The sequence below is a fragment of the Leucoraja erinacea genome, chromosome 43 (assembly GCF_028641065.1).
Source record: "Leucoraja erinacea ecotype New England chromosome 43, Leri_hhj_1, whole genome shotgun sequence".
Taxonomy (NCBI): domain Eukaryota; kingdom Metazoa; phylum Chordata; class Chondrichthyes; order Rajiformes; family Rajidae; genus Leucoraja; species Leucoraja erinaceus.
The window spans coordinates 1721282-1746374 of NC_073419.1; the positions used below are offsets into that span (position 1 = coordinate 1721282).

At 48.1% G+C, this 25093-nt stretch overlaps 1 protein-coding gene across 9 annotated transcripts in view; it reads left to right on the forward strand.

Moving 5' to 3' along the window:
* Positions 1–233: 233 nt before the first annotated feature.
* The window catches only part of jmjd4 (jumonji domain containing 4), a 37726-nt gene continuing 12866 nt past the window's right edge, over positions 234–25093 (forward strand). For 2 of the 9 annotated variants that reach the window (XR_008726428.1, XR_008726427.1), the window contains exons 1-8: positions 1436–1698; positions 2593–2750; positions 7650–7996; positions 12884–13049; positions 15629–15754; positions 18879–19146; positions 21727–21873; positions 23857–24279. Coding sequence is in view for 7 of the 9 variants with exons in the window: in XM_055664687.1 (XP_055520662.1) it covers positions 7741–7996; positions 12884–13049; positions 15629–15754; positions 18879–19146; positions 21727–21873; positions 23857–24156 (1263 nt within the window). In the remaining 2 variants the exon portion in view is untranslated. Of the gene's footprint in view, positions 310–1435; positions 1699–2592; positions 2751–7644; positions 7997–12883; positions 13050–15628; positions 15755–18878; positions 19147–21726; positions 21874–23856; positions 24292–25093 lie in introns of those variants that run through there. The other 7 variants (XM_055664688.1, XM_055664690.1, XM_055664686.1 and 4 more) reach the window with 7 other exon arrangements.

Genomic DNA, 25093 nt, shown 5'->3' on the forward strand with positions numbered 1-25093 from the left:
CCAACACCCCCCACCTCACCGTCATCACGTCATCTCATCCCAAACCCCCAACCAAAGATCCTATTTGCCCCCCAACTACGCCTCATCTCCAAGCCCCCCTCACCGTCATGACGTCAGCACGTCATCCCATTCCCCAACCTCCCCCCCCCCCCCCCCACCCACCTCACCGTCATCACGTCATCTCATCCCCAACCCCCATCTACGCCCCCTAATCGTCATCACGTTATCTCATCCCCAAGCCGCTGCGCCCCGCGCTGAAGATGGCGGCGGGCTGACGATGGCGGTTGACGGGAGGCCGGGCAGGTAAAGGTGTGTGTTTGCATGTGTGTGGTGAGGCCACTCGGCCCGGCTGCTCAATGTTGGCCGCGCCTCGCTGACAGGCCCAGCCCTCAGCCCGATCATACTACCATCAATACATCTCAATAATCTATAGATTATTACCAATAACCCTATTTAAAAGCTGATTCACAGATTTTATGAAATATAAGATTTTTAAGATGTAATAATTAAATTATTTTTAAGATTTAAAGCTTATTATTTGAGGTAATTATGACATTATCTATTATTATCAAAGATTATTATCAATATTTATCATTTAATATTAATAATATGTACAGTAAATAAATATTACCAGACTGATGCCTGGGATGTCAGGACTGTCTTATGAAGAAAGACTGGATAGACTCGGCTTGTACTCGCTAGAATTTAGAAGATTGAGGGGGTATCTTATAGAAACTTACAAAATTCTTAAGGGGTTGGACAGGCTAGATGCAGGAAGATTGTTTCCGATGTTGGGGAAGTCCAGGACAAGGGGTCACAGCTTAAGGATAAAGGGGAAATCCTTTAAAACCGAGATGAGGAGAACTTTTTTCACACAGAGAGTGGTGAATCTCTGGAACTCTCTGCCACAGAGGGTAGTTGAGGCCAGTTCATTGACTATATTTAAGAGGGAGTTAGATGTGGCCCTTGTGGCCAAGGGGATCAGAGGGTATGGAGAGAAGGCAGGTACGGGATACTGAGTTGGATGATCAGCCATGATCATATTAAATGGCGGTGCAGGCTCGAAGGGCCGAATGGCCTACTCCTGCACCTAATTTCTATGTTTCTATTAGTATTATCAGATAGTAACTTGATTTGTAATTTTTAAAGGCAGAAATTGTTAGATTTTTTTGGAATTTTTAAAGATTTAATGATTTTATTATCAATAATATTTATCATTAATATTAACAATATAAGTTCAGGAAGGTTAACATCAAATAATAATAATTTATAACGTGATTTTTAAAGGCGGAGATAGACTTTTGAGGTTTTTAAAGATTTTTAAGATTTCAAAGGCTTCATAAGTCTGTTTATTGTCACATGTACCAATTAAGGTACAGTGAAACTCGATTGCCATACAGCCATGCTAAAAAAAAGCAAACGGACACACATATACATAAAAGTTAACATAAACATCCACCGCAGCGGATTCCCCACGTTCCTCACTGTGATGGAAGGCAATAAAATCTAATCTTCCCTTGTTATTCTCCCGCGGTCGGGGGAATCGAACCATCCGCAGTCGGGGTGATCGAAGCTGCAGCCGGCGGTTGAAACTCCCGCGATCGGGGCTCCTGCGGTTGGATCTCCCGAAGTCGGTCCCGAACCAGGGACCATGAGCTCCACGATATTAATAATATAAATATAAGTACAGCACAGAAGGTTAATAATGTAAAAACTGTATAGCACAGGACGGTTTATATTAATATCAAATAATAACGATTTATAACATGAAGATTTTTAAAGGTGGAGATTGACAGATTTTTGAGATTTTTAAAGATGTTTAAGATTTTGTGATTATCAATAATAATAATATATAATATTAATAGTAATCATATCCATATGAATCATATTAGTATAAGAACAATACAGCACAGGGTTAATATCAAATAACGATTTATAATGTAAATATTTTTAAGGCGGACATTGACAGATTTTTAAGATTTAATGATTTTTAAAGCTGGGATTGACAAGATCTTGATGAGTACTGGTGTCAGGGGTTATGGGGAGAAGGCAGGAGAATGGGGTTAGGAGGGAGAGATAGATCAGCATTGATTGAATGGTGGAGTAGACTCGATGGGCCGAATAGACTAATCTGCTCCTCGAACTTATCAACTGAATGGCTGCAGTCTTCCTGCTTGGTTGATGGCAGCGGTGAGTCAGGGACCATGTGTAGCTGGGTCTGTGTCTGCTCAGAGGTGCTGCAGAGGCAAGGATGGGTGATGGATGGAAAGATCCAGCATGGTATAAGCAGGTAGACACAAAATGCTGGAGTAACTCAGTGGGACAGGCAGCATCTCTGGAGAGAAGGGATGGGTGACGATTCGGGATGAGACCCTTCTTCAGATTTGAGTCCTTCTCTCCTGAGATGCTGCCTGTCTCGCTGAGTTACTCCAACATTTTTGTGTCTACCTTCGATTTAAACCAGCATCTGCAGTTCTTTCCTACACATGGTATCAGCAGGCTTTAGTGCCAGAACATATAACAGCACAGGATCAGGCCCTTCGGCCCACAATGTCTACTGAACACGATACCAAGACCAACTCTTATCTTTAGATAGACCCAAAGTGACTGGAGTATGGGCGGCCTCACAGCGCCAGAGACCCGAGTTGGATCTGCGGGTGCTGCCTGTATGGAGTTTGTACGTTCTCCCCGTGACCTGCGTGGGTTTTCTCCAGGTGCCCCAGTTTTCACCACACTTCAAAGACATACAGGTTTGTAGGCTAATTGACTTGGTACATGTAAATTTAGGATAGTGTTAGTGTGCGGGGGTCGCTGATTGGTGCAGACTGGGTGGGCCGAAGGGCCTGTTTCCGCGCTGTATCTCTAAACTAAACTAAACTCTGCCCTCTAGTGTTTGATTTTTCCATACTGGGAAAAAATATTCTGTCTATTGTACTTATGTATGGCAATATTCTCATTGATCTGTATGCAAAAAAAGAACCTCACTATACCTTGGTACATGTGATAACAAAGGAACCATTCAACCACCTACGCCTCACATAATAGACAATAGACAATAGTTGCAGGAGTAGGCCATACGGCCCTTCGAACACGCACCGCCATTCAATGTGATCATGGCTGACATCCCCAATCAGTACCCCGTTCCTGCCTTCTCACCATATCCCCTGACTGCGCTATCTTTAAAAGCCCTATCTAGTTCTCTCATGAAAGTATCCAGAGAACCGGCCTCCACCACCCTCTGAGGCAGAGAATTCCACAGACTCACAACTGTGAGAAAAAGTGTTTCCTCATCTCCATTCTAAATGGCTTACTCCTTATTCTTAAACTGTGGCCCCTGGTTCTGGACTCCTCCAACATGGGGAACATGGTTCCTGCCTCTAGCGTGTCCAAACCCTTAATAATCTTATAAGTTTCAATAAGATACCCTCTAATCCTTCTAAACTCCAGAGTCTACAAGCCCAGCCGCTCCATTCTCTCAGCCTAGACAGTCCCACCATCCCGGGAATTAACCTTGTAAACCTACGCTGCACTCCCTCAATAGCAAGAATGTCCTTCCTCAAATTAGGGGACCAAAACTGCACACAATACTCCAGGTGTGGTCTTCTTATACACTTCTATCAGGTCTCCATGCAACCTCTGCCGTACCTGAGAAAACAATCCAAGTCTCTCCAACTCTCTCCATCTAATCCACGGATCATTCGGATAAAGCTCCTCTGCAGCATATCTGAAGCCTCGACATCCTTGTAATGGGCGACCAGAACTGCCCACTACAATGCAAATAATACTGTGCCCCTAATTGTACATTGAGCTGAAACACTCACTTTGTTCCCGTCTCTTCAGATTCTGCCTGACCAATCTATTTCCAGCATTTTCTTTTCATGAAACTTACAAAATTCTTAAGGGGTTGGACAGGCTAGTTGCAGGAAGATTGTTCCTGATGTTGGTGAAGTCCAGAACCAGGGGTCACAATTTAAGGATAAGGGTGAAATCATTTAGGACCGAGATGAGGAAAACATTTTTCACACAGAGAGTGGTGAATCTCTGGAATTCTCTGCCACAGAAGTTTAGGCCAGTTCATTGGCTATATTTAAGAGTGAGTTAGATGTGGCCCTTGTGGCTAAAGGGATCGGGGGTATGGAGAGAAGGCAGGTACAGGATACTGAGTTGGATGATCAGCCATGATCATATTGAATGGTGGTGCAATCTCGAAGGGCCGAATGGCCTACTCCTGTACCTATTTTCTATGTTTCTATGAAAGGATGGAAATTCATCCAATAAGTTTGTGCTTATCTGGTGGTAAATGGCATTGTCAAGTCAAGTCAATCAAGTCAAGCGAGTTTATTGTCACGTGTCCCAGATAGGACAATAAAATTCTTACTTTGCATCAGCATAACGGAATATAGTATTCTGATGTGCCGACGCCAACGCTTCCTTTAATCCAGACCAAAATCATGAGTGCGCACTTGAAGTCCCCCAGAAAATGTGGTGCCTAGGCCGGGTGAGGCGACCGATCCTGACCTCATCGGGACTACCACGGCTGATCGGCGGGTGGAATCTGCCCTCTGCGGCCGGGGCTCTGGAACTCCGGCAGATCCGTCCCCATCACCGATATCCACGGCCGACCTTGCGGTACTGGTTTTCCCCCCCCCCCCCCCCCCCCCCCCCCCACCGGCGGCCTAGGCGGAACTTTCCGGTACCGTTGGACTCCTCTCGGAGGCCCCGACCCCTGTCGGCCCAGCAACACAGATAATCCAAAAAGGCTCTGGAACCAAGGGTGCTGGAAAATTGGTGGTGGGCCTGTTCAATGTTTTTGTGTGAGTCTTGGCAGAACTTTACTGCAACTCCAACCACTCGACATCGGTGAGACCAAGGGCGATCGCCTCGCCCAACACCTCCGCTCAGTTCACATTAACCAACCTGATACTCCATCGCAGGGGACAGACTTCTGACCGACATACATTACAAACCCACTGACTCACATGGCTATCTGGACTACACGTCTTCCCACCCTGCCCCCTGTAAAGACTCCATCCCCTACTCCCAATTCCTCCGCCTACGCCGCATCTGTTCCCAGGATAAGACGTTCCACACCAGGGCATTGGAAATGTCCTCGTTCTTCAGGGAACGGGGATTCCCCTCCGCCACCATAGATGAGGCTCGCACCAGGGTCTCATCGATACCCCGCAACACTGCTCTCTCTACCCATCCCCGCACTCGCAACAAGGGCAGAGTCCCCCTAGTCCTCACCTTTCACCCCACCAGCCGGCAAATGCAACAAATAATCCTCCGCCATTTCCGCCACCTCCAACGTGACCCCACCACTCGCCGCATCTTCCCATCTCCCCCCATGTCTGCCTTCCGCAAAGACCGCTCCCTCTGCAACTCCCTTGTCAATTCTTCCCTTCCCTCCCGCACCACCCCCTCCCCAGGCACTTTCCGTTGCAATCGCAAGAAATGCAACACCTGTCCCTTCACCTCCCCCCTCGACTCCATTCAAGGACCCAAACAGTCGTTCCAGGTGCGACAAAGGTTCACCTGTATCTCCTCCAACCTCATCTACTGCATCCGCTGCTCTAGATGTCAGCTGATTTACATCGGTGAGACTAAGCGGAGGTTGGGCGATCGTTTCGCCGAACACCTCCGCTCAGTCCGCAATAACCTACCTGAACTCCCGGTGGCTCAGCACTTCAACTCCCCCTCCCATTCCCAATCCGACCTCTCTGTCCTGGGTCTCCTCCATTGCTAGAGTGAGCAACACTGGAAATTGGAGGAACAGCCCCTCATATTCCGCCTGGGTTGCTTGCGTCCGGATGGCATGAACATTGAATTCTCTCAATTTTGCTAGCCCTTGCTGTCTCCTCCCCTTCCTTAACCCTCGAGCTGTCTCCTCCCAACCCCCGCCCTCGGGCTCCTCCTCCTCCCTTTTTCCTTCCTTCTCACCCCCCAACCGCCATCAGTCTGAGAAGGGTTTCGACCCGAAACGTCGCCTATTTCTTTTGCTCCATAGATGCTGCTGCACCCGCTGAGTTTCTCCAGCATTTTTGTGTACCTTCGATCTTCCAGCATCTGCAGTTCCTTCTTTAACACTGATCTCCCGGTGGCTCAGCACTTCAACTGCCCCTCCCATTCCGAATCTGACCTTTCTATCCTGGGCCTCCTCCATAACCAGAGTGAGTCACACTGCAAATTGAGGAGCAGCATCTCGTATTTTGCTTGGGTAGTTTACACCCCAGCGGTATGAACATTGACTTCACCAATTTCAGGTAGTCCCTGCTTTCTCCTCCCCTTCCCAGCTCTCCCACAGCCCACTGTCTCTGCCCCTTCCTTTCTTCTTCCTCCCTTCCCCCCCCCCCACCCCCACATCAGTCTGAAGAAGGGTCCTGACTCGAAACGTCACCTGTTCCTTCGCTCCATAGATGCTGCCTCACCTGCTGAGTTTCTCCAGCATTTTTGTCCACCTTGGATTTTTCCAGCATCTGCAGTTCTTTCTTAAACAAAACATGTATGAGAGGGTTTAGTATTCTTCCAGATACTGGGTTCTCTCTGAGTAAGGCATACTACTCTCATGACTAAACGGCACTATGACTAAAGTTTGTAGTTTGTTTGGTTGTTTGTTTGTTTGTCTTTTTGCACAAAGTCCGCGAACATTGCCTCTTTTAATTTCATTGCACATCTCGTATGTGTATGTGACGAATGAACTTGACTTGACTTGACTTGTCTGCTTACCCTCCACACCACCTCCAGGTCCCTCAGATCGGCCAACTTGGGGTTGCTGAACATCCCGCAGTCTAGGCATAAGCTCAGGGGCGACCGAGCCTTTACGGTTGCAGCTCCTAGACTGTGGAACAACATCCCTCTTCCCATCAGAACTGCCCCCTCCATCGACTCCTTTATGTCGAGACTTACAATTCATCTCTACTCCCAAGCCTTGCTTGATATCCTCTGAGCGAGGGCAATATGTATGTAGTGATGTTTGTATTTAATCTATGAACCACTGTTGTTTGTTATACTATTCGTATACCAATGTAAAACACTTTGGCCAACGTGAGTTGCTTTGTAAATGTGCTATGTCAACAAAATAGAGAGAGTACAGAGGAGATTTACTAGAATGTTGCCTGGGTTTCAACAACTAAGTTACAGAGATAGGTTGAATAAGTTAGGTCTTTATTCTCTGGAGCGCAGAAGGTTAAGGGGGGACTTGATAGAGGTCTTTAAAATGATGAGAGGGATAGACAGAGTTGATGTGGACAAGCTTTTCCCTTTGAGAATAGGGAAGATTCAAACAAGAGGACATGACTTCAGAATTAAGGGACAGAAGTTTAGGGGTAATATGAGGGGGAACTTCTTTACTCAGAGAGTGGTAGCTGTGTGGAATGAGCTTCCAGTGGAAGTGGTGGAGGCAGGTTCATTGGTATCATTTAAAAATAAATTGGATAGGCATATGGATGAGAAGGGAATGGAGGGTTATGGTATGAGTGCAGGCAGGTGGGACTAAGGGGAAAAAAAGTTGTTCGGCACGGACTTGTAGGGCCGAGATGGCCTGTTTCCGTGCTGTAATTGTTATATAGTTATATAAATAAAAGTGACTTGACGACTTGATGACTAAATCTAATGACCATTGATTATGCTGTTTCTACTTTGGAGGGTAGGATTCTTCAGGAGTGAAGGAAGGAAAGTCGAGAGGGATTGAAGAATCATTGAAGTTCGTTTACATCCCGTAAAGCACAGAGAATACCGAACATGAACAAGGAGACCTTGAGCACAGCACTGAGTTTTTACCAAACCGATCGACCTTCTTGCGACCAGTTTCACAACGGTCGGAAACTTGATTACCTACGCAAAGCTGATCTGAGTTACTCTGATTTTTTCCGAGACTTTCTGCTCCCTAACTACCCGTGCATTCTGTCGCCCGAGTTCACCGCAGACTGGAGAAGCCGGCAAACGTGGGTGCGAGCCGACGGGAGCCCTGACTTTGAGCACCTGCTGAAACACTTTGGTCAGTGTCCTTTTGTCCTGATTCACATTAGTTCATTGGTGATGTACTGCAGGGTGTAATAACATTCCCTGTCCTCATGAAACTTGGCACGGACAACATTCATACAGTAATAGACACAAAATGCTGGAATAAAACTCAACGGGACGGGCAGCAGGTCTGGAGAGAAGGAATGGGTGACGGAGGGTGACAAGAAAATGTCGAGTGGAGGTAGACAAAAATGCTGGAGAAACTCAGCGGGTGAGGCAGCGTCTATGGAGCGAAGGAATAGGTGACGTTTCGGGGTCAAAACCACATAGATCGAGTTTATTCGTCACATACACATACGAGATGTGCGGTGAAATGAAAGTGGCAATGCTCGCGGATTGTGCAAAAAACTACAAAACAGAATGGAACAGAATAAAGTAATTACATATTTGTGGGAGAAAAAAAAGAAAAAACAGCAATTTTAAAAAGACACCACACAACAGTAAATTGGTTCAGTAAAGTTAGTCCCTGGAGAGATAGGAGTTTACAGTCCTAATGGCCTCCGGGAAGAAACTCCTTCTCATCCTCTCCGTTTTCACAGCATGGCAACGGAGGCGTTTGCCTGACCGTAGCAGCTGGCACAGTCCGTTGCTGGGGTGGAAGGGGTCCCCCATGATCTTGTTGGCTCTGGAGTTGCACCTTCTGATGTATAGTTCCTGCAGGGGGCGAGTGTAGTTCCCATATTACGTTCGGCCGAACGCACTACTCTGCAGAGCCTTCTTTTCCTGGGCAGAGCAGTTCCCAAACCAAATCAGCATGTTTCCAGACAAGATGCATTCCACAGCCGCTGAGTAGAAGCACTGGAGGATCCTCAGAGACATTCTGAATTTCCTCAATTGCCTGAGGTGGTAAAGGCGCTGCCTTGCCTTACTCACCAGTGTGGCAGTGTGTGATGTCCATGTCAGATCCTCTGTGATGTGGACTCCCAGGTATTTAAAGCAGCTCACCCTATCCACAGTATCCCCATTTACCTTCATCGGTGTGTATGCTGCCTCACCTGCTGAGTTTCTCCAGCATTTTTGTCTACCTTCGATTTTCCAGCATCTACAGTTCCTTCTTAAACAAAATGTAGAGTGGATCATTGTTTGCTAAGGGGAAAGTATCACAGAGGCATCCAAACAGTAATATTTAATCAGGAGAACTAGTTGGAGAACTGGGATGGGGGAGGGACAGAGAGAGGGGGGATGCAAGGGTTCCTTGAAGGTAGAGAAATAATTTTCATATCACTGGGTTGTAAGCTGCTCAAGCGAAATATGAGGTGCTGTGCATTGATGACAGGTATTGTCTCCATGCCTGGAGAGAAGGAATGGGTGACGTTTCGGGTCGAGAACCGAGATATATGAGTAGGGGGAGAGGGAGACATAGAGATATGGAAGGGTAAGGTGTGAAAACGAGAGATCAAAGAGAACGAAGATACTAATAATACAGTAATAATAGATTAAACCATAAATCCAATGTCAAATGCAATTTTATCTCTTCTGTATTATGTTTACATATTCTGTTGTGCTGCAGTAAGCAAGAATTTTATTGTCCTATCTGGGACACATGACAACAAAACAATCTTGACTCTTGAAAATGCAAAGATTGGGATGCAAATTGAAGTGGTGTAAAAAAAAGTACAGCATAGAGGTGCAGCGGTACAGTTGCTGCTTTACAGAGACCCGGGTTCGATCCTGACTACTGGTGCTGTCTGTACGGAGTTTGTACGCTCTCCCCGTGACTTGCGTGGGTTTTCTCCGGGTGCTCCAGATTCCGCCCACACTCCAAAGACGTACAGGTTTGTAGGTTAATTGGCTTCTGCAAATTGTCCCTAGTGAGTAGGATAGAACCAGTGTACGGGGTGATCGCTGGTCGGCGCGGACTTGATGGGCTGAAGAGCCTGTTTCCACGCTGTATCTCTAAACTAAACTGAACTGAAGTGCAATTATGGAATAACCAAATGAGCTGGAGGTAAGAATGGAATATGAAAGGGATGATTAGTGCTGGAGTGGGAAAGCAGTTGAAACAAAGATGTTCTTCAGTCTGACTATCCAAGCTTTTAGTCTGAAGAAGGATCCCAGGCTGAAACATCGCCTGTCTATTTCCCTCTACATATTCAATCTGAGCTGCTGCGTTCCTCCAGCACTTTGTGGTTTGCTCAAGGTCCTGCATCTTCTCCCAGAATGTAGAAGGGAGAAAAAATGGAATGGCCAGGGTGGCAGCATCCTTGATGACACCTCTGTCGTTCCTGATGCAACGCACAGTTAATATGGACTGGATGGAAGGAAGTGAGGAGCCTTTGATGGACTGTCTGAAGAAGGGTCTCGACCCAAAACATAGAGTCTGTCAAACCATGAGGTCCAAAGGAAATAGAAATTAGGTGCAGCCAGTAGGCCATTACAAACAAATCGAGCCCCCAGACACACCGCCAATTTCAATATAAACATCATGGCTGATCATGGAAACTCAAAAAAACTTATCCCTCCACTGCACTGCCTTCTCCCCCCCCCTACCCTCAGATCCCCTTGGCCACAAGGGCCACTGGCACCCATTGTCCCTCCCTCGTAAATATAGCCAATGAACTGGGCCTCAACTAGAGCCCCCTCTGTGGCAGAGAGTTCCAGAGATTCCCACTCTCTGTGTGAAAAAAGTTCTCCTCATCTCGGTTCTAAAGGATTTCCCCCTCATCCTTAAGCTGTGACCCCTTGTCCTGGACTTCCCCAACATCGGGAACAATCTTCCTGCATCTAGCCTGTCCAACCCCTTAAGAATTTTGTAAGTTTCTATAAGATCCCCTCTCAATCTCCTAAATTCTAGAGAGTATAAACCAAGTCTATCCAGTCTTTTGAAGAAGGGTCTCGATCCGAAATGTTGCCCATTCCTTCTCTCCAGAGACGCTGCCTCACCCGCTGAGTTAAGGGCCTGTCCCACTTTCACCACCTAATTCACAACCTTTTTTACTCGTGGACATTTTTCATCAGGCTAGAAAAACGCCCCGACCTACTTGATGCCACGGGTACTTACGACTAGCATCACGGCCTGCTACGACCTACCTACGACCTCGTGACGACCATGTTGCGAGTATGAGTCAAGGGCAAACTCGGCAGAGGTTGTGAATTAGGTTGTGAAAGTGGGACAGGCCCTTTACTCACCTTCATGCTCGAGGGTAGTCCCCGTGTACTCGAGGCCTCAGCTAGGTCGTGGCGTATTTTTCAACATGTTGAAAATTGCCCACAAGCTAAAAAAAATGGTTGCCATGGAAAAAATCTATATTTTTTACTCGTAGGCGTAATCGAAGTAGGTCGTAGTAGGTCAGCATGTTATTCGTAGGTAATCAAGCATAATCGAAGGTAGTTGTAGATAGTCTTCAACATGGTCGAAGGTAGGTCGTCTACATAGTTGAAGGAGGTCTTCATTTTTTCAAACTCTTCTAAACTCGCGAATTAGGTTGCCGCAGTGGGACAGCCCCTTTACTCCAACATTTTGTGTCTACCTGTGATGGACTGGGCTGTGTTCACTACTCTGTAGTTCAGGCAGTCAAGCAGAGCATTTGTGACTCCAGGCTGAGATACATCCGGTCAGAATACTTTCCATCTGTAGAAATTTGACAGAATCCTTTTTTCAGACATTTAAGAAAATAAATTAAAACAAAACACTAAAGTACTGGAGTAACTCAGCAGGTCAGGCAGCATCCCTGGTCAATGTTTCAGGTTGGGACTTTTCTTCAGACTGATGCAGTGGGGCATTCAATGTTCATACTGTTGGGTTGTGAGCTTCCCAATGGTTGCGCTCTTAACCTAATGGGGTGAGCGTTGAATTCTCCAAAACAAGACATAAAGTGCTGGAGTAACTCAGCGGGTCAGGCAGCATCTGTGGAGAACATGGATAGGTGATATTTCACAGAGTGCTGGAGTAACTCAGCGGGTCAGGCAGCATCTGTGGAGAACATGGATAGGTGATGTTTCACAGAGTGCTGGAGGTAACTCAGCGGGTCAGGCAGCATCTGTGGAGAACATGGATAGGTGACGTTTACACAGAGTGCTGGAGTAACTCAGCGGGTCAGGCAGCATCTGTGGAGAACATGGATAGGTGACGTTTACACAGAGTGCTGGAGTAACTCAGCGGGTCAGGCAGTATAGGAACAAAGAGGTCCATCTGCAGGGCCCTAGTGAGACCACACCTGGAGTATTGTGTGCAGTTTTGGTCCCCGAATTTGAGGAAGGACCTTCTTGCTATTGAGGGAGTGCAGCGTAGGTTTACAAGGTTAATTCCCAGGATGGTGGGATTGTCACATGCTGAGAGAATGGAGCGGCTGGGCTTGTACACTCTGGAGTTTAGAAGAATGAGAGGGGAACTTATTGAAACATAAGATTGTTAAGGGTTTGGACACGGTAGAAGGCAGGAAACATGTTCCCGATGAGCTAAATAGGGCTCTTAAAGATAGCGGAGTCAGAGGATGTGGGGAGAAGGCAGGAACGGGGTACTGATTGGGGATGATCATCCATGATCGCATTGAATGGCGGTGCTGGCACTTCTGCACCTATTGTGTATTGTCTATTATCTCTAACGAACGTGGATAGGTGACGTTTCAGGAGGTGACGTTTCAGGTCGGTATCGTTCTTCAGACTGACCCCTCAAATTTTGTTTGTTTAAATGTTACACACTTTCTAGTAATAAGTCTTCTGTACCAGCTGAAACTCTGAAGAAAGGTTCCGTCCCAAAACATCACCTGTCCATTTTCTCCAGAGATGCTACCTGACCCACTGAGTTACTTTGTGTCTCATCTTTGAAACTTCAAACACTGTTGTTTTGGAATTATTCAATGATTAATAATTGAACACTCTTCTTCTATTGCCGTCCATACCATTCCCCTTGGCCCTGCAGGAGATTGCGTGGTACCAGTGGCCAACTGTGATGTTAAGGAATACAATGCAAACCCAAAGCATAACATGCCGTTACGGGATTATCTCAGTTACTGGAGAGAGCACAGGGGGAGCAGATATTCATCTCCACGGGGTTGTCTGTATATGAAAGACTGGCACATGCACAGGTTGGTGACAAATGCATGCAGAGTACGCTCTACATTTTATTTTAAAGAAAGAAATCGCTATTTTTGAGCACTGCAATGTTGCCAAATGATACAAGGATACAAAGGACATTTATTATCACGTACACCAATTGGTGCAGTGAAATTTGACTTGCCATGCAGCACACAAATAAAGATAAGACACAACATTAAAGAATTTAACAATAAACATAAAAATATCCCCCCACAATGGTTCCCACTGTGAGGGAAGGCACAAAGTCCAGCCCCCATTCCCTTGTCCACCCATAGTCGGGCCTATTGAGGCCTCCACAGTCGCCGCTAGGGGGCCCGATGTTTCAGGCCCTCTTGCCGGGTGATGGTGCTCCGGCGTCGGGAGAATCCTCTCAGCGGGTTGGGACGCCTGGAACAGCTGCTTCCCTTACAGGAGACCGCGGCTTCCGAAGCCAACAGGCCGCGCTGGACGGAGCTCCACCGCTGGCGATCTCGGCGCGAGATCCCAGGCTCCCGATGTTAAAGTCAGCGCCGCTGAACAGACCCCACAGCTCCGCGATGTTCACCTACGCTCTGAGCATTCCGGAGCTCCAGCGCCGCGACCCGAGGCGAGGTATCTGTAGCGGCAGATTTTTCAGATCTTTCAGGAAATTAACTCCCTAGCCACTAATTGGGCGAGAGGGGATAAGGGGAATATTTTCGGTACGCATGCAAGCTGCCTCAGAGACTTTCAGAGCTTCTACTTTCATAAAGCTTCAGCAGCACAGTCTTTTAATGAATATTTTCTTTATTGTAGATATAAAAGTAAGATACATCCAAGGTTTTCCGACTTGTTCCAGCAATCTTCTTCGAACTCCAACGCATTGCTTCAGATACTAGAAAACTCCTCGTGTCTCCTTCTTCACATGAGGCTAGACATGCTTGACCTGCTTGACATGGCTTGACATGCTTGACCTGCTCGAAGGATAAACCTTCTCCCTCTCCTGTCCAAAACGAATCCTCAACTAAACTAACACGCAAGCAGTTAAGCTGCATAAACACGCCCCAAGACACGTCATAAAATCCCACCCACATTATAACGGGCTGGCTAAAATTTAAAGGAACATGCCATCCACAATGACATGCAAAATAGGCCAAATGGCCACTACAGTATCTCCTGCTCCGCTCGGCGACAGCGCTCCAATGAAGCCGTGGTTCTGGCCGGTCCCCTCAGGAAACGCCGCTCCAGACCCGTTGGTAGGCCGCGGGGACGGGTCGAAGATGCTGCCCGCAGAAAAGCCACCTCTCCGACAAGGTAGGGACCAGGAAAAGCAGCTTCCCCCCCCCCCCCCCCCCCCCACCTACCACTTAAAAAATAATAGACCTCCAAACAAAACACTTTTTAACACAGTAAAAATAAAAGAAAGAAGTGAAAGAAGCTGGGCAGCCATACCCAGCTGGACGGCGCCCCCTAATGATTTAAGGGCCTGTCCCACTTGATCGTCAATTGCACGCCATGCAGATGGCGCGCGAAGATTTTGTACATCACAAAATCCTGCGACGCGTGCGTCGTGTCGCGTAAATTACGCGCAAGAGACGGCCAAGTGGGACAGGCCCTTTAATTGTCAAAGGTAGACAAAAAATAAAGGAGAAACTCAGCGGGACAGGCAGCATCTATGGAGCGAAGGGAAAGGTGACGATTCGGGTCGAGACCCTTCTTCAGACTGAGAGTCAGGGGAGGAGAAAGAGAGATACAGACAAGTTCACAAGTTATAGGAGTAGAATTAGGCCATTCGCCCCATCGACCCGAAACGTCACCTATTCCTTCGCTCCATCGATGCTGCCTCACCCGCTGAGTTTCTCCAGCATTTTTGTCTACCTTCGATTTTTCCAGCATCTGCAGTTCCTTCTTAAACATTTAATGGTCACATGTACGTAAGTACAGTTCAGATGCTATGAATTGCGCGCAACCCGGAAAAACCATGTAGCTAGGCCTCACCTCGGCAGTACACAAGGATTGCCACGTTTCTGGTTCACCAAACAATCCTGTGTCCTGCCTGACCCCTCCCCCGACGCCAGGTCCACCTTAATTCTCGGCGCAGCCCACCGCTAGGTACCCCAACATTCTTGAGGGCCGCACCCACCGGGTCCCCCTCAGTTCTCAGTGGTTCCCCCCACTGCCGGGCCCACCTACGTTCTTGCGGGCCCCGCCAGGTCCCCCCCCCCCTTCGTTCTCTGCATACCCCGATAAGATCAGCAAGATTGTTTAATTGTCGGATGTGCCACCAACCATAGATGCTGCTGCACCCGCTGAGTTTCTCCAGCATTTTTGTGTACCTTCGATCTGCCAGCATCTGCAGTTCCTTCCTGAACAATGAAATTCCTACCTGCTGCATCTTAACAGGCCAAAACACGCAATAAAACACCAATATATAACAATCTATTGAGGCAGTAATAAATGAATAACCATAATATGGTCGTCTGCGGCATGATAAACCAAGCCTCTGGTTTCTAGATTTGTGCAGGGGTGAGGCAGGGTGTGGGTGTGGCTGAGGGGTGTGTTGTACATGGTCACAATGATCCTGAATCTATCTCGGTTGTGTGGGTTGCAGGGCTTTCCCCGAGCATGGAGAATACACAACTCCAGACTTCTTCCAATCCGACTGGCTGAATGAATATTGGGACACCATCAAAGTGGATGATTATCGTTTTGTTTACATGGGTCCCAAAGGATCGTGGTAGGTATATCTTGTGTCAGGAAATATTTACCCCAGGAACAAGGGAGACATCAAATGGTATGAAATTCTCTGCCTCAGAGGGCGGCGGAGGCCGGTTCTCTGGATACTTTCAAGAGAGAGCTAGATAGGGCTCTTAAAGATAGCAGAGTCGGGGGATATGAGGAGAAGGCAGGAACGGGGTACTGATTGGGGATGATCAGCCATGATCACATTGAATGGCGGTGCTGGCTCGAAGGGCCGAATGGCCTACTCCTGCATCTATTGTCTATTGTCTAAATGATCTTAGATGGAGTTACATAGTCTTATCCTTATGACACAAAACAATTAGTGGAATTAATTTAGGTTTTTGTCACGTGTTCCGAGCTACAGTGAAAAGCTTTTGTTGCGTGCTAACCAGTTGGGGGAAAGACAATACATGATTACAATCGAGCCGTTTGCAGTGTACAGATACATGATAAGGGAGTAACCTTCAGTGCAAGGTAAAGCCAGCAAAGTCCGATCAAGGATAGTCCAAGGGTCATTAATGAGGTAGATAGTAGTTCAGGACTGCTCTCTGGTTGAGGTAGGATGGTTCAGTTGCCTGATAACAGCTGGGAAGAAACTGTCCTTGAATCTGGAGGTGTGCATTTTCACACTTCTGTACCTTTTGCCCGATGGGAGAGGGGAGAAGAGGTTTGTGACAGGGTCCAGGCCCAAAACATCGCCTGTTCATTTCCCTTCACAGATCCTGCCTGACCCGCTGAAACACTTTGTGTTTTCTTTTACAATTTGGTTGGTTGGTTCTCTATTCAAATTAGCCGATCATTTGGATGAAGGAAGAAACTGATAGAATGAAAGGCAAGTTGGGAATGTTGCAAATGCTTCATACTGAAGTCAGCTTTGGTTTAGTTTATTGTCACCTGCACTATTGCACGCAACATTATTCCCTCTGTCATGTATCTGCCCACTGCGGACGGCTCGATTGTCATCATGTATAGTCTTTCCACTGACTGGATAGCACGCAACAACAACGCTTTTCATTGTACCTCGGTGCACGTGTCCATAATAAACTAAACTAAGCTGTAAGGAGAGACATTAGGGATGTAAGTGCGGAAACAGACCCTTCGGCCCACCGAGTCCGCATCGACCAGCGATCCCTGTACACTAGCACTCTCCTACACAATAGCAACAATTTACAATTTTCACCAAAGCCAACTAACCTACAAACCTATTTATCCTTCGATTGTGGGAGGAAACCGGAGCTCCCGTAGAAAACCCGCGCGGTCTCGGGGAGAATGTACAAACTCTTACAGACAGCACCCGTAGACGCAATCGAACCCGGGTCTCTGGCGCTGTGAGGCAGTAGCTTTACCGCTGCGCCACCTCTGAGGTTGTAACGCTGGCTGACCTCAAGTTCAAATTCAAGTTCACGTTACATTTATTGTCACATGCACCAATTGGTACAGTGAGATTTGAGTTACCGTACAGCCATACGAATAAAAAGAACACAATACACGATAGAATTTAACATAAACATCCACCACATCGGAATCAACGTCCCCCACTGTGAGGGAAGGCAATAAAGTTCAGTCACCTTCCTCTTTGTCCGACCAGTGGTTGGGCCCTTTGAACCCTCCGCAGTCGCCACTACAGACGGCGCGATGTACAGGCCCTCTCGCCGGGATGATCGGAACTCCGACGCCGGAACGGAAGAACACACTCGCGACTTGGAGCTTCCGAATCGGCCGCTTCTTACCGGAGACTGCGGCTTCCAAAGTCCACAGGGCGGAGCACCAACACTGGTGATCCCCGGCAAAAGATCCCAGGCCTCCGCGATGTTAAAGTCAGCGTCACGCCCGCGGCTGGAAGCTCCGCAGACCACAGCTCCACGGTGTTAAAGTCGGCAGGCTCAACACTCTGGAGCTCCAACACAGGCGATCTCCGGCGAGGCATCGCACCGCTCCGCGATGATAATTCAATGCTGCGCCGCCGCTGAAGCTCTGGCCGGTCTCCGGCAGGAAAGGCCACGCCAATCCAGTTGGTAGGCCACGAGACGGGGGGGGGGGATCTGAAGAAGCGACACAGAGAAAAGACGCATCTCTGTCCAACAGACGATAGGTGCACGAGTAGACCATTCGGCCCTTCGAGCCAGCACCGCCATTCAATGTGATCATGGCTGATCATCCCCAATCAGTACCCCGTTCCTGCCTTCTCCCCATATTCCCTGACTCCGCTATCTTTAAGAGCCCTATCTAGCTCTCTCTTGAAAGCATCCAGAGAACCGGCCTCCACCACCCTCTGAGGCAGAGAATTCCACAGACTCACCACTCTCTGTGAGAAAACGTGTTTCCTCGTCTCCGTTCTAAATGGCCTACTCCTTATTTTTAAACTGTGGCCCCTGGTTCTGGACTCCCCCAACATCGGGAACATGTTTCCTGCCTCTAGCGTGTCCAAACCCTTAACAATCTTATATGGTTCAATGAGATGCCCTCTCATCCTTCTAAACTCTAAAGTATACAAGTCCAGCTGCTCCATTCTCTCAGCATATGACAGTCCCGCCATTAACATGGTGAACCTACGCTGCACTCCCTCAATAGCAAGAATGTCCTTCCTGAAATTAGGGGACCAAAACTGTAGACAATACTCCAGGTGTGGTCTCACTAGGGCTCTGTACAACTGCAGAAGGACCTCTTTGCTCCTATGGCACAATGGGCTAAGTGTTCAGCTGGCGACCGGAAGGTAGCCGGTTCGAATGCCGCTTGGAGTGCATACTGTCGTTGTGTCCTTGGGGCAAGACACTTCACCCACCTTTGCCTGTGTGTAATGTAATGTAATTATGTGTAGCACTTTGGGGTCAATGCAAGTTGACTAAAAATGTGCTATATAAGTAAGATTATTATTATTATTATTATTATTATTATTTTCGATTCCTCCAGGTAAGTGACTGAAAAACGCTTTCCCCCTATTCCCCCCACCCACCCTCCACATAAGATATACTAGGAAACATTTAAATCATCCAATTGGACACACTAAAAATAATAAAAAGGGTGAAAGAACTAACAGGAGCTGGCGAGGTAGCCAATGCTGGCGCCACCCGGTGGATAACCTGATCTGGTGCGTGACCTTTTCCCCCTCCTCGCTGCAGGACCCCGTTCCATGCGGACGTTTTCCGATCCTACAGCTGGTCTGCCAACATCTGTGGGCGGAAGAAGTGGCTCCTGTTTGCTCCTGGGCGGGAGGAGCATCTCCGAGACAACAGCGGCAATCTGGTTTACGACGCGCAGTCGCCCATCCTGCAGAAGGAGGATTTGTACCCAAGATATGGTCAGTGCTGCCAACCCATTGAGGTCGTGCAAGAAGCTGGAGAGGTCATCTTTATCCCTAGTGGTTGGCACCATCAAGTTTACAACCTGGTACATCAAACAAACCTTATTCTTATGTCACTTTGTTGTTGGTGCTGCTATTGGTTTCACTAGCAAGGTTAATTCCCGGGATGGCAGGACTGTCATATGCTGAGAGAATGGAGCAGCTGGGCTTGTGCACTCTGGAGTTTACATGGATGAGAGGAGATCTCATTGAAACACATAAGATTGTTAAGGGCTTGGACACGCTGGAGGCAGGAAACATGTTAGAATGGAGAGGAGGAAACACTTTTTCTCACAGAGAGTGGTGAGTTTGTGGAACTCTCTGCCTCAGAGGCCGGTTCTCTGGATACTTTCAAGAGAGAGCTAGATAAGGCTTTTAAAAACAGCGTAGTCAGGGGATATGGGGAGAAGGCAGGAACGGGGTACTGATTGGGGATGATCAGCCATGATCACATTGAATGTCGGTGCTGGCTCGAAGGGCCGAATGGCCTATTGTCTATTCTCTATTGTCACTACCCATGGATTAAACAATAGAACAGTACTGCACTGGAACAGGCCCTTCGGCCCACAATGTCCGTGCCCAACATGGTACCAAGTTAAACTAATCCCCTCTGCCCGCACGTGATCTGTATCCCTCCATTCCCTGCATATCCATGTGCCTGTCTAAAAGCCTCTTAAACACCACTATCGCATCTGGCTCCACCACCACCCCTGGCTGTGCGTTCCAGGCACCCACTGTGTAAAAAACCTGCCCCGCACAGCTCCATTAAAATCAATTGAAAGCGATGCCCTCTAGTTCATAAGTGATAGTAGAATTAGGCCATTCGGCCCATCGTCTACCCCGCCATTCAATGATGGCTGATCTATCTCTCCCTCTCTAATCTCCTTCTCGTGCCTTCTCCCCATAACCCCTGACACCCGCACTAATCAAGAATCTATCTATCTCTGCCTTAATAATATCCAATGACTTGGCCTCCACAGCCTTCTGTGTCAATGAATTCCACAGATTCACCACCCTCTGACTAAAGAAATTCCTCCTTCCTAAAGGAACTTCCTTTAATCCAATGACCACAGGTCTTAGACTCTCCCACTAGTGGAAACATCCTCTCCACCTCCACTCTACAGGCCTTTCAGTAGTCTTGCTAATGATTTGTAGGGCTTAAAAATGCGAGAAGTTAAAGGAGATGCGCATGGCATTTTTTTTCTTTTTTGCCCAGAGGGTGGTGAGTTCCTCCACCACTTTGCGCTTTGCTCTAGTTTTCAGCATCTGTAGAAAAGATTTACGAGGATGTTGTCAGGACTAGAGGGTGTGAGCTACAGGTTGAGTAGGCTGAGACTCTATTCCACGGAGGGCAGGAGGATGAGGGTGATCTTGTAGAGGTGTACAAAATCATGAGAGGAATTGATCGGGTAGACACACAGAGTCTTTTACCCAGAGTAGGGGAATCGAGGACCAGAGGACATGGGTTCTAGGTGAAGGGTAAAAGATTTAATAGGAATCAGAGGGGTAACTTTTTCACACAGAGGGTGGTGGGTGTATGGAACAAGCTGCCAGAGGAGGTAGTTGAGGCTGGGACTATCACAAAGTTTAAGAAACAGTGAATGGCTGTGTTGGCTCGAAGGGTCGCATGGCCTACTTCTGCTCCTATTGTCCATTGTCTATTTAAAAAGATATCTATTCCCTGCACGGGAGACCCGACCTTTTCCCTGTCGGGTCTCCGTTGTCGTTGGGGCCTAGCTCCGAGGAGTGGCCTCCAGCCAGAACGACCAGGGGGCTCCAGTCGCTGCGGAGCTGCAGACTTACCATTGTGGGGCTGGCTGGCCTCGGAGCGTGGGGAGCGGTGGTGGCTCGCTGCTGCGGCCCGACCCCGGAGCTCGGAGGCTCCAGCTGCAGCCGCAGGTCCGGTGGACTGGGACATCGCGAGCTCGCGGGGCCGGGTGGGAGACCGCTTTCCGGAACTCCCGCAACGCAACTTCTCCAGCCCGTGTCGCGGGGTTGGAACGACACGAAGCGGGGCCGTACATCGCGCGGCGCGGCTTTTATGGCCGCGGGATATTCGAACACCCGCCGGTGGCTCCAACTTTGTGACATTTAGACCTGGAGCGGGGCTGTACATCGCCCGGCGCGGTCTATAATGGCCGTGGGACTTATCATCGCCCGCCTGGGGCTTCAACATCGGGAGAAAAATGGAGAGCAGGGGAGAGAAAAGACTTTGCCTTCCATCACAGTGAAGCTCCTCCTCACTGTGATGGAAGGCAAAGTCTTTTCTCTCCCCTGCTCTCCATTTTTCTGTTTGTGTGAATTAAATTGTTTGTATGTCGAGTAGGAATCGCTTTTGTTTGTATGGCTGTAGAAACAGAGTTTTGTTCGAGCCTCACTGAGGTGCAAATGACAACAAATATTGTATTGTATTATGCGGGTCCCATTTCACCATTTAAGAAACAGACATGTACATGGATAGGACAGGTTTGGAGGGATATGGACCAAGCGCAGGCAGGTGGGGACTAGTGTAGCTGGGACATTGTTGGCCGATGTGGGCGAGTTGGGCTGAATGGCCTGTTTCCACACTGTACACTCTGTGACTCGCTCTGTGACTTTTTCCTTCTTGCTGCGTTTATCTCCTTCAGGAGGACACCATCTCGATCAACCACAACTGGCTGAATGGCTGCAACGTAGATGTGATGTGGAGCTTCCTGCAAGGTGAGCTCGCTGCGGTCCAGACGGAGATTGGAGAGTGGAAGGACCACATGGACGATTGGCACCAGCACTGTCAGGTAACGTGGAGAGGCTCACTCACCTCGACATTCCCAAGTGATTGCATTTCAAAGTTAAGAATAAGGGGTAAGCCATTTAGAACGGAGATAAGGAAACACATTTTCATACAGAAAGTGGTGAGTCTGTGGAATTCTCTGCCTCAGAGGGCAGTGGAGGCAGGTTCTCTGGATACTTTCAAGAGAGAGCTAGATAGGGCTCTTAAAGATAGCGGAGTCAGGGGATATGGGGAGAAGTCAGGAACAGGGTACTGATTGGGGATGATCAGCCATGATCACATTGAATGGCGGTGCTGGCTCGAAGAGCCGAATGGCCTACTCCTGCACTATTGTCTATTGTCTATAATTAAAAACACAGGCTGCTACTGAAGTTAAACATCACATATCATTACAAGGTGGACACAAAATGCTGGAGTAACTCAGCGGGTGAAGCAGCATCTATGGAGAGAAGGAATGGGCAACGTTTCGGGTCGAGACCCTTCCTCAGACTGTTGGTTCATTCTCTCCATAGATGCTGCCTCACCCGCTGAGTTACTGCAGCATTTTGTGGTCTAGCTTCGATTTTACCAGCATCTGCAGTTCTTTTTTACACACATTATTACACGTTTAGTTTCGAGATACAGCGTGGAGGCAAGCCCTTCGACCCACCGAGTCTGCGCCGACCAACACACTAAAGGGCCTGCACCACTTAGGCGACTCTTTAGGCCACTGCCAGGGACTAGTTTTAATGGAATTCACCTACAACTGACGACAACCTACGTCAGCAAAAATTGTCGCCACTGGGGGGCCATTGAAAATTTTGTGGCAGTCGCCTGTAGTCGCCCAAAGAATCGCCCCAGTGGGACAGGCCCTTTACATTATCCTACACACGCTAGGGACAATTTACATTTATACCAAGCCAATTAACCTACAAACCTGCATGTCTTTGGAGTGTGCGAGGAAACTGGAGCACCTGGAGAAAACCCACGCAGTCACAGGGAGAATGTACAAACTCTGTACAGACAACACCCATGGTCAGGATCGAACCTGGGTCCCTGGAGCTGTAAGGTGGTAACTCTACTGCTGCACCACTGGGCCCTGTCTTAGTCCTTCTCTGGGTATGAGCTTGGCTGGCAGTTCCCCAACTTTTAAACTGTGCTGGTTTACCAAGGAGCGACACAAAGTGCTGGAGTAAGTCAGCGGGTCAGGCAGCATCTGTGGAGAACATGGATAGGTGACGTTTCACAGAGTGCTGGAGTAACTCAGCGGGTCAGGCAGCATCTGTGGAGAACATGGATAGGTGACGTTTCACAGAGTGCTGGAGTAACTCAGCGGGTCAGACAGCATCTGTGGAGAACATGGATAGGTGACGTTTCACAGAGTGCTGGAGTAACTCAGCGGGTCAGGCAGCATCTGTGGAGAACATGGATGGGTGACGTTTCACAGAGTGCTGGAGTAACTCAGTGGGTCAGGCAGCATCTGTGGAGAACATGGATAGGTGACGTTTCACAGAGTGCTGGAGTAACTCAGCGGGTCAGGCAGCATCTGTGGAGAACATGGATAGGTGACGTTTCACAGAGTGCTGGAGTAACTCAGCGGGTCAGGCAGCATCTGTGGAGAACATGGATAGGTGACGTTTCACAGAGTGCTGGAGTAACTCAGCGGGTCAGGCAGCATCTGTGGAGAACATGGATAGGTGACGTTTCACAGAGTGCTGGAGTAACTCAGCGGGGTCAGGCAGCATCTCTGGAGAACACGGATAGGTGACATTTCGAGGGCGTTGGAGGCCGTTTCTCTGGATACTTTCAAGAGAGAGCTAGATAGGGCACTTAAAGATAGCAGAGTCAGGGGATATGGAGAGAAGGCAGGAATGGGGTACTGATTGGGGATGATCAGCCATGATCACATTGAATGGCGGTGCTGGCTCGAAGGGCCGAATGGCCTACTCCTGCACCTATTGTCTAATGATTATAACCGGTGACTGTGCTGTGTTTCCATTTGTTGTAGCTCCTGTTGAAATCATGCTCTGGAATAAACTACTGTGAGTTCTACACCTTTTTGAAAATAATTTCTAAGAACAGGATGGCCGTGCTAGATGCTGCTGTTCCTCTCCAGGCCGCGTCCCCGGCAGAACTGTCTGCACTCGGACCTTGCCACGCGCTCTTCGACCTGCACCGGAGCGAAGATGTCCTCTCCGCACTGCTCGCCGATGAGCAGTTTGGCAAATTGGACACAGACTTGCTGGAGCCTCGGCCTGAGCAGATGCTACAGGATATCAGAGAGCTGTTGGATGCTGCCTCCTTGTAATATTCTGCCTGCACGTGGCTAGCTCTCGTCAACCAGGTTGCGTTCAAAATTGCACCTTGTGAAGTGAAAGAAAATACGAAACGGCATCACCACGAAGAAGATGGATGTGGGAATTAAAAAATGGTCAGTGTTGTACTTGCTGTTTACCTTGTTGCAAACTGGTGTGAGAATACGGGCTAAAATGTTGAACGTAGAATAGTCTGAAGGAGGTTATGCTTTCAAGAGAGAGCTAGATAGGGTTCTTAAAGATAGCGGAGTCAGGATATATGAGGAGAAGGCAGGAACGGGGTACTGATTGGGGATGATCACCCATGATCACATTGAATGGCGGTGCTGGCTCAAAGGGCCGAATGGCCTACTCCTGCACCTGTTGTCTATTGTCACAGTTTAAGGATAAGGGGGAATTATTTTAGGACCGAGATGAGAAAAACATTTTTCACACAGAGAGTGGTGAATCTCTGGAATTCGCTGCCACAGAAGGTAGTTGAGGCCAGTTCATTAGCTATATTTAAGAGGGAGTTAGTTGTGGCTAAAGGGATCAGGGGGTATGGAGAGAAGGCAGGTACGGGATACTGAGTTGGATGATCAGGCATGATCATATTGAATGGCGGTGCAGGCTCCTGCACCTAATTTCTATGTCTATTGTTATGTTCATAGGAGTAGAATTAGGCCATTTGGCCCATCAAGTCCACTCCGCCATTCAATCATGGCTGATCTATCTTTCCCTCTCAACCTCATTCTTACGTGTACCGAGGTACAGTGAAAAGTTTTGTTATTGCGTGCTATCCAGTCAGCGGAAAGACTATACATGATTACAATCAAGCCGTCCACGGTATACAGGTACAAGATAAGGAGTATCAGTGCAAGATAGACACAATATGCTGGAGTAACTCAGCAGGACAGGCAACATCTCTAGAGAGAAGGAATGGGTGACGTT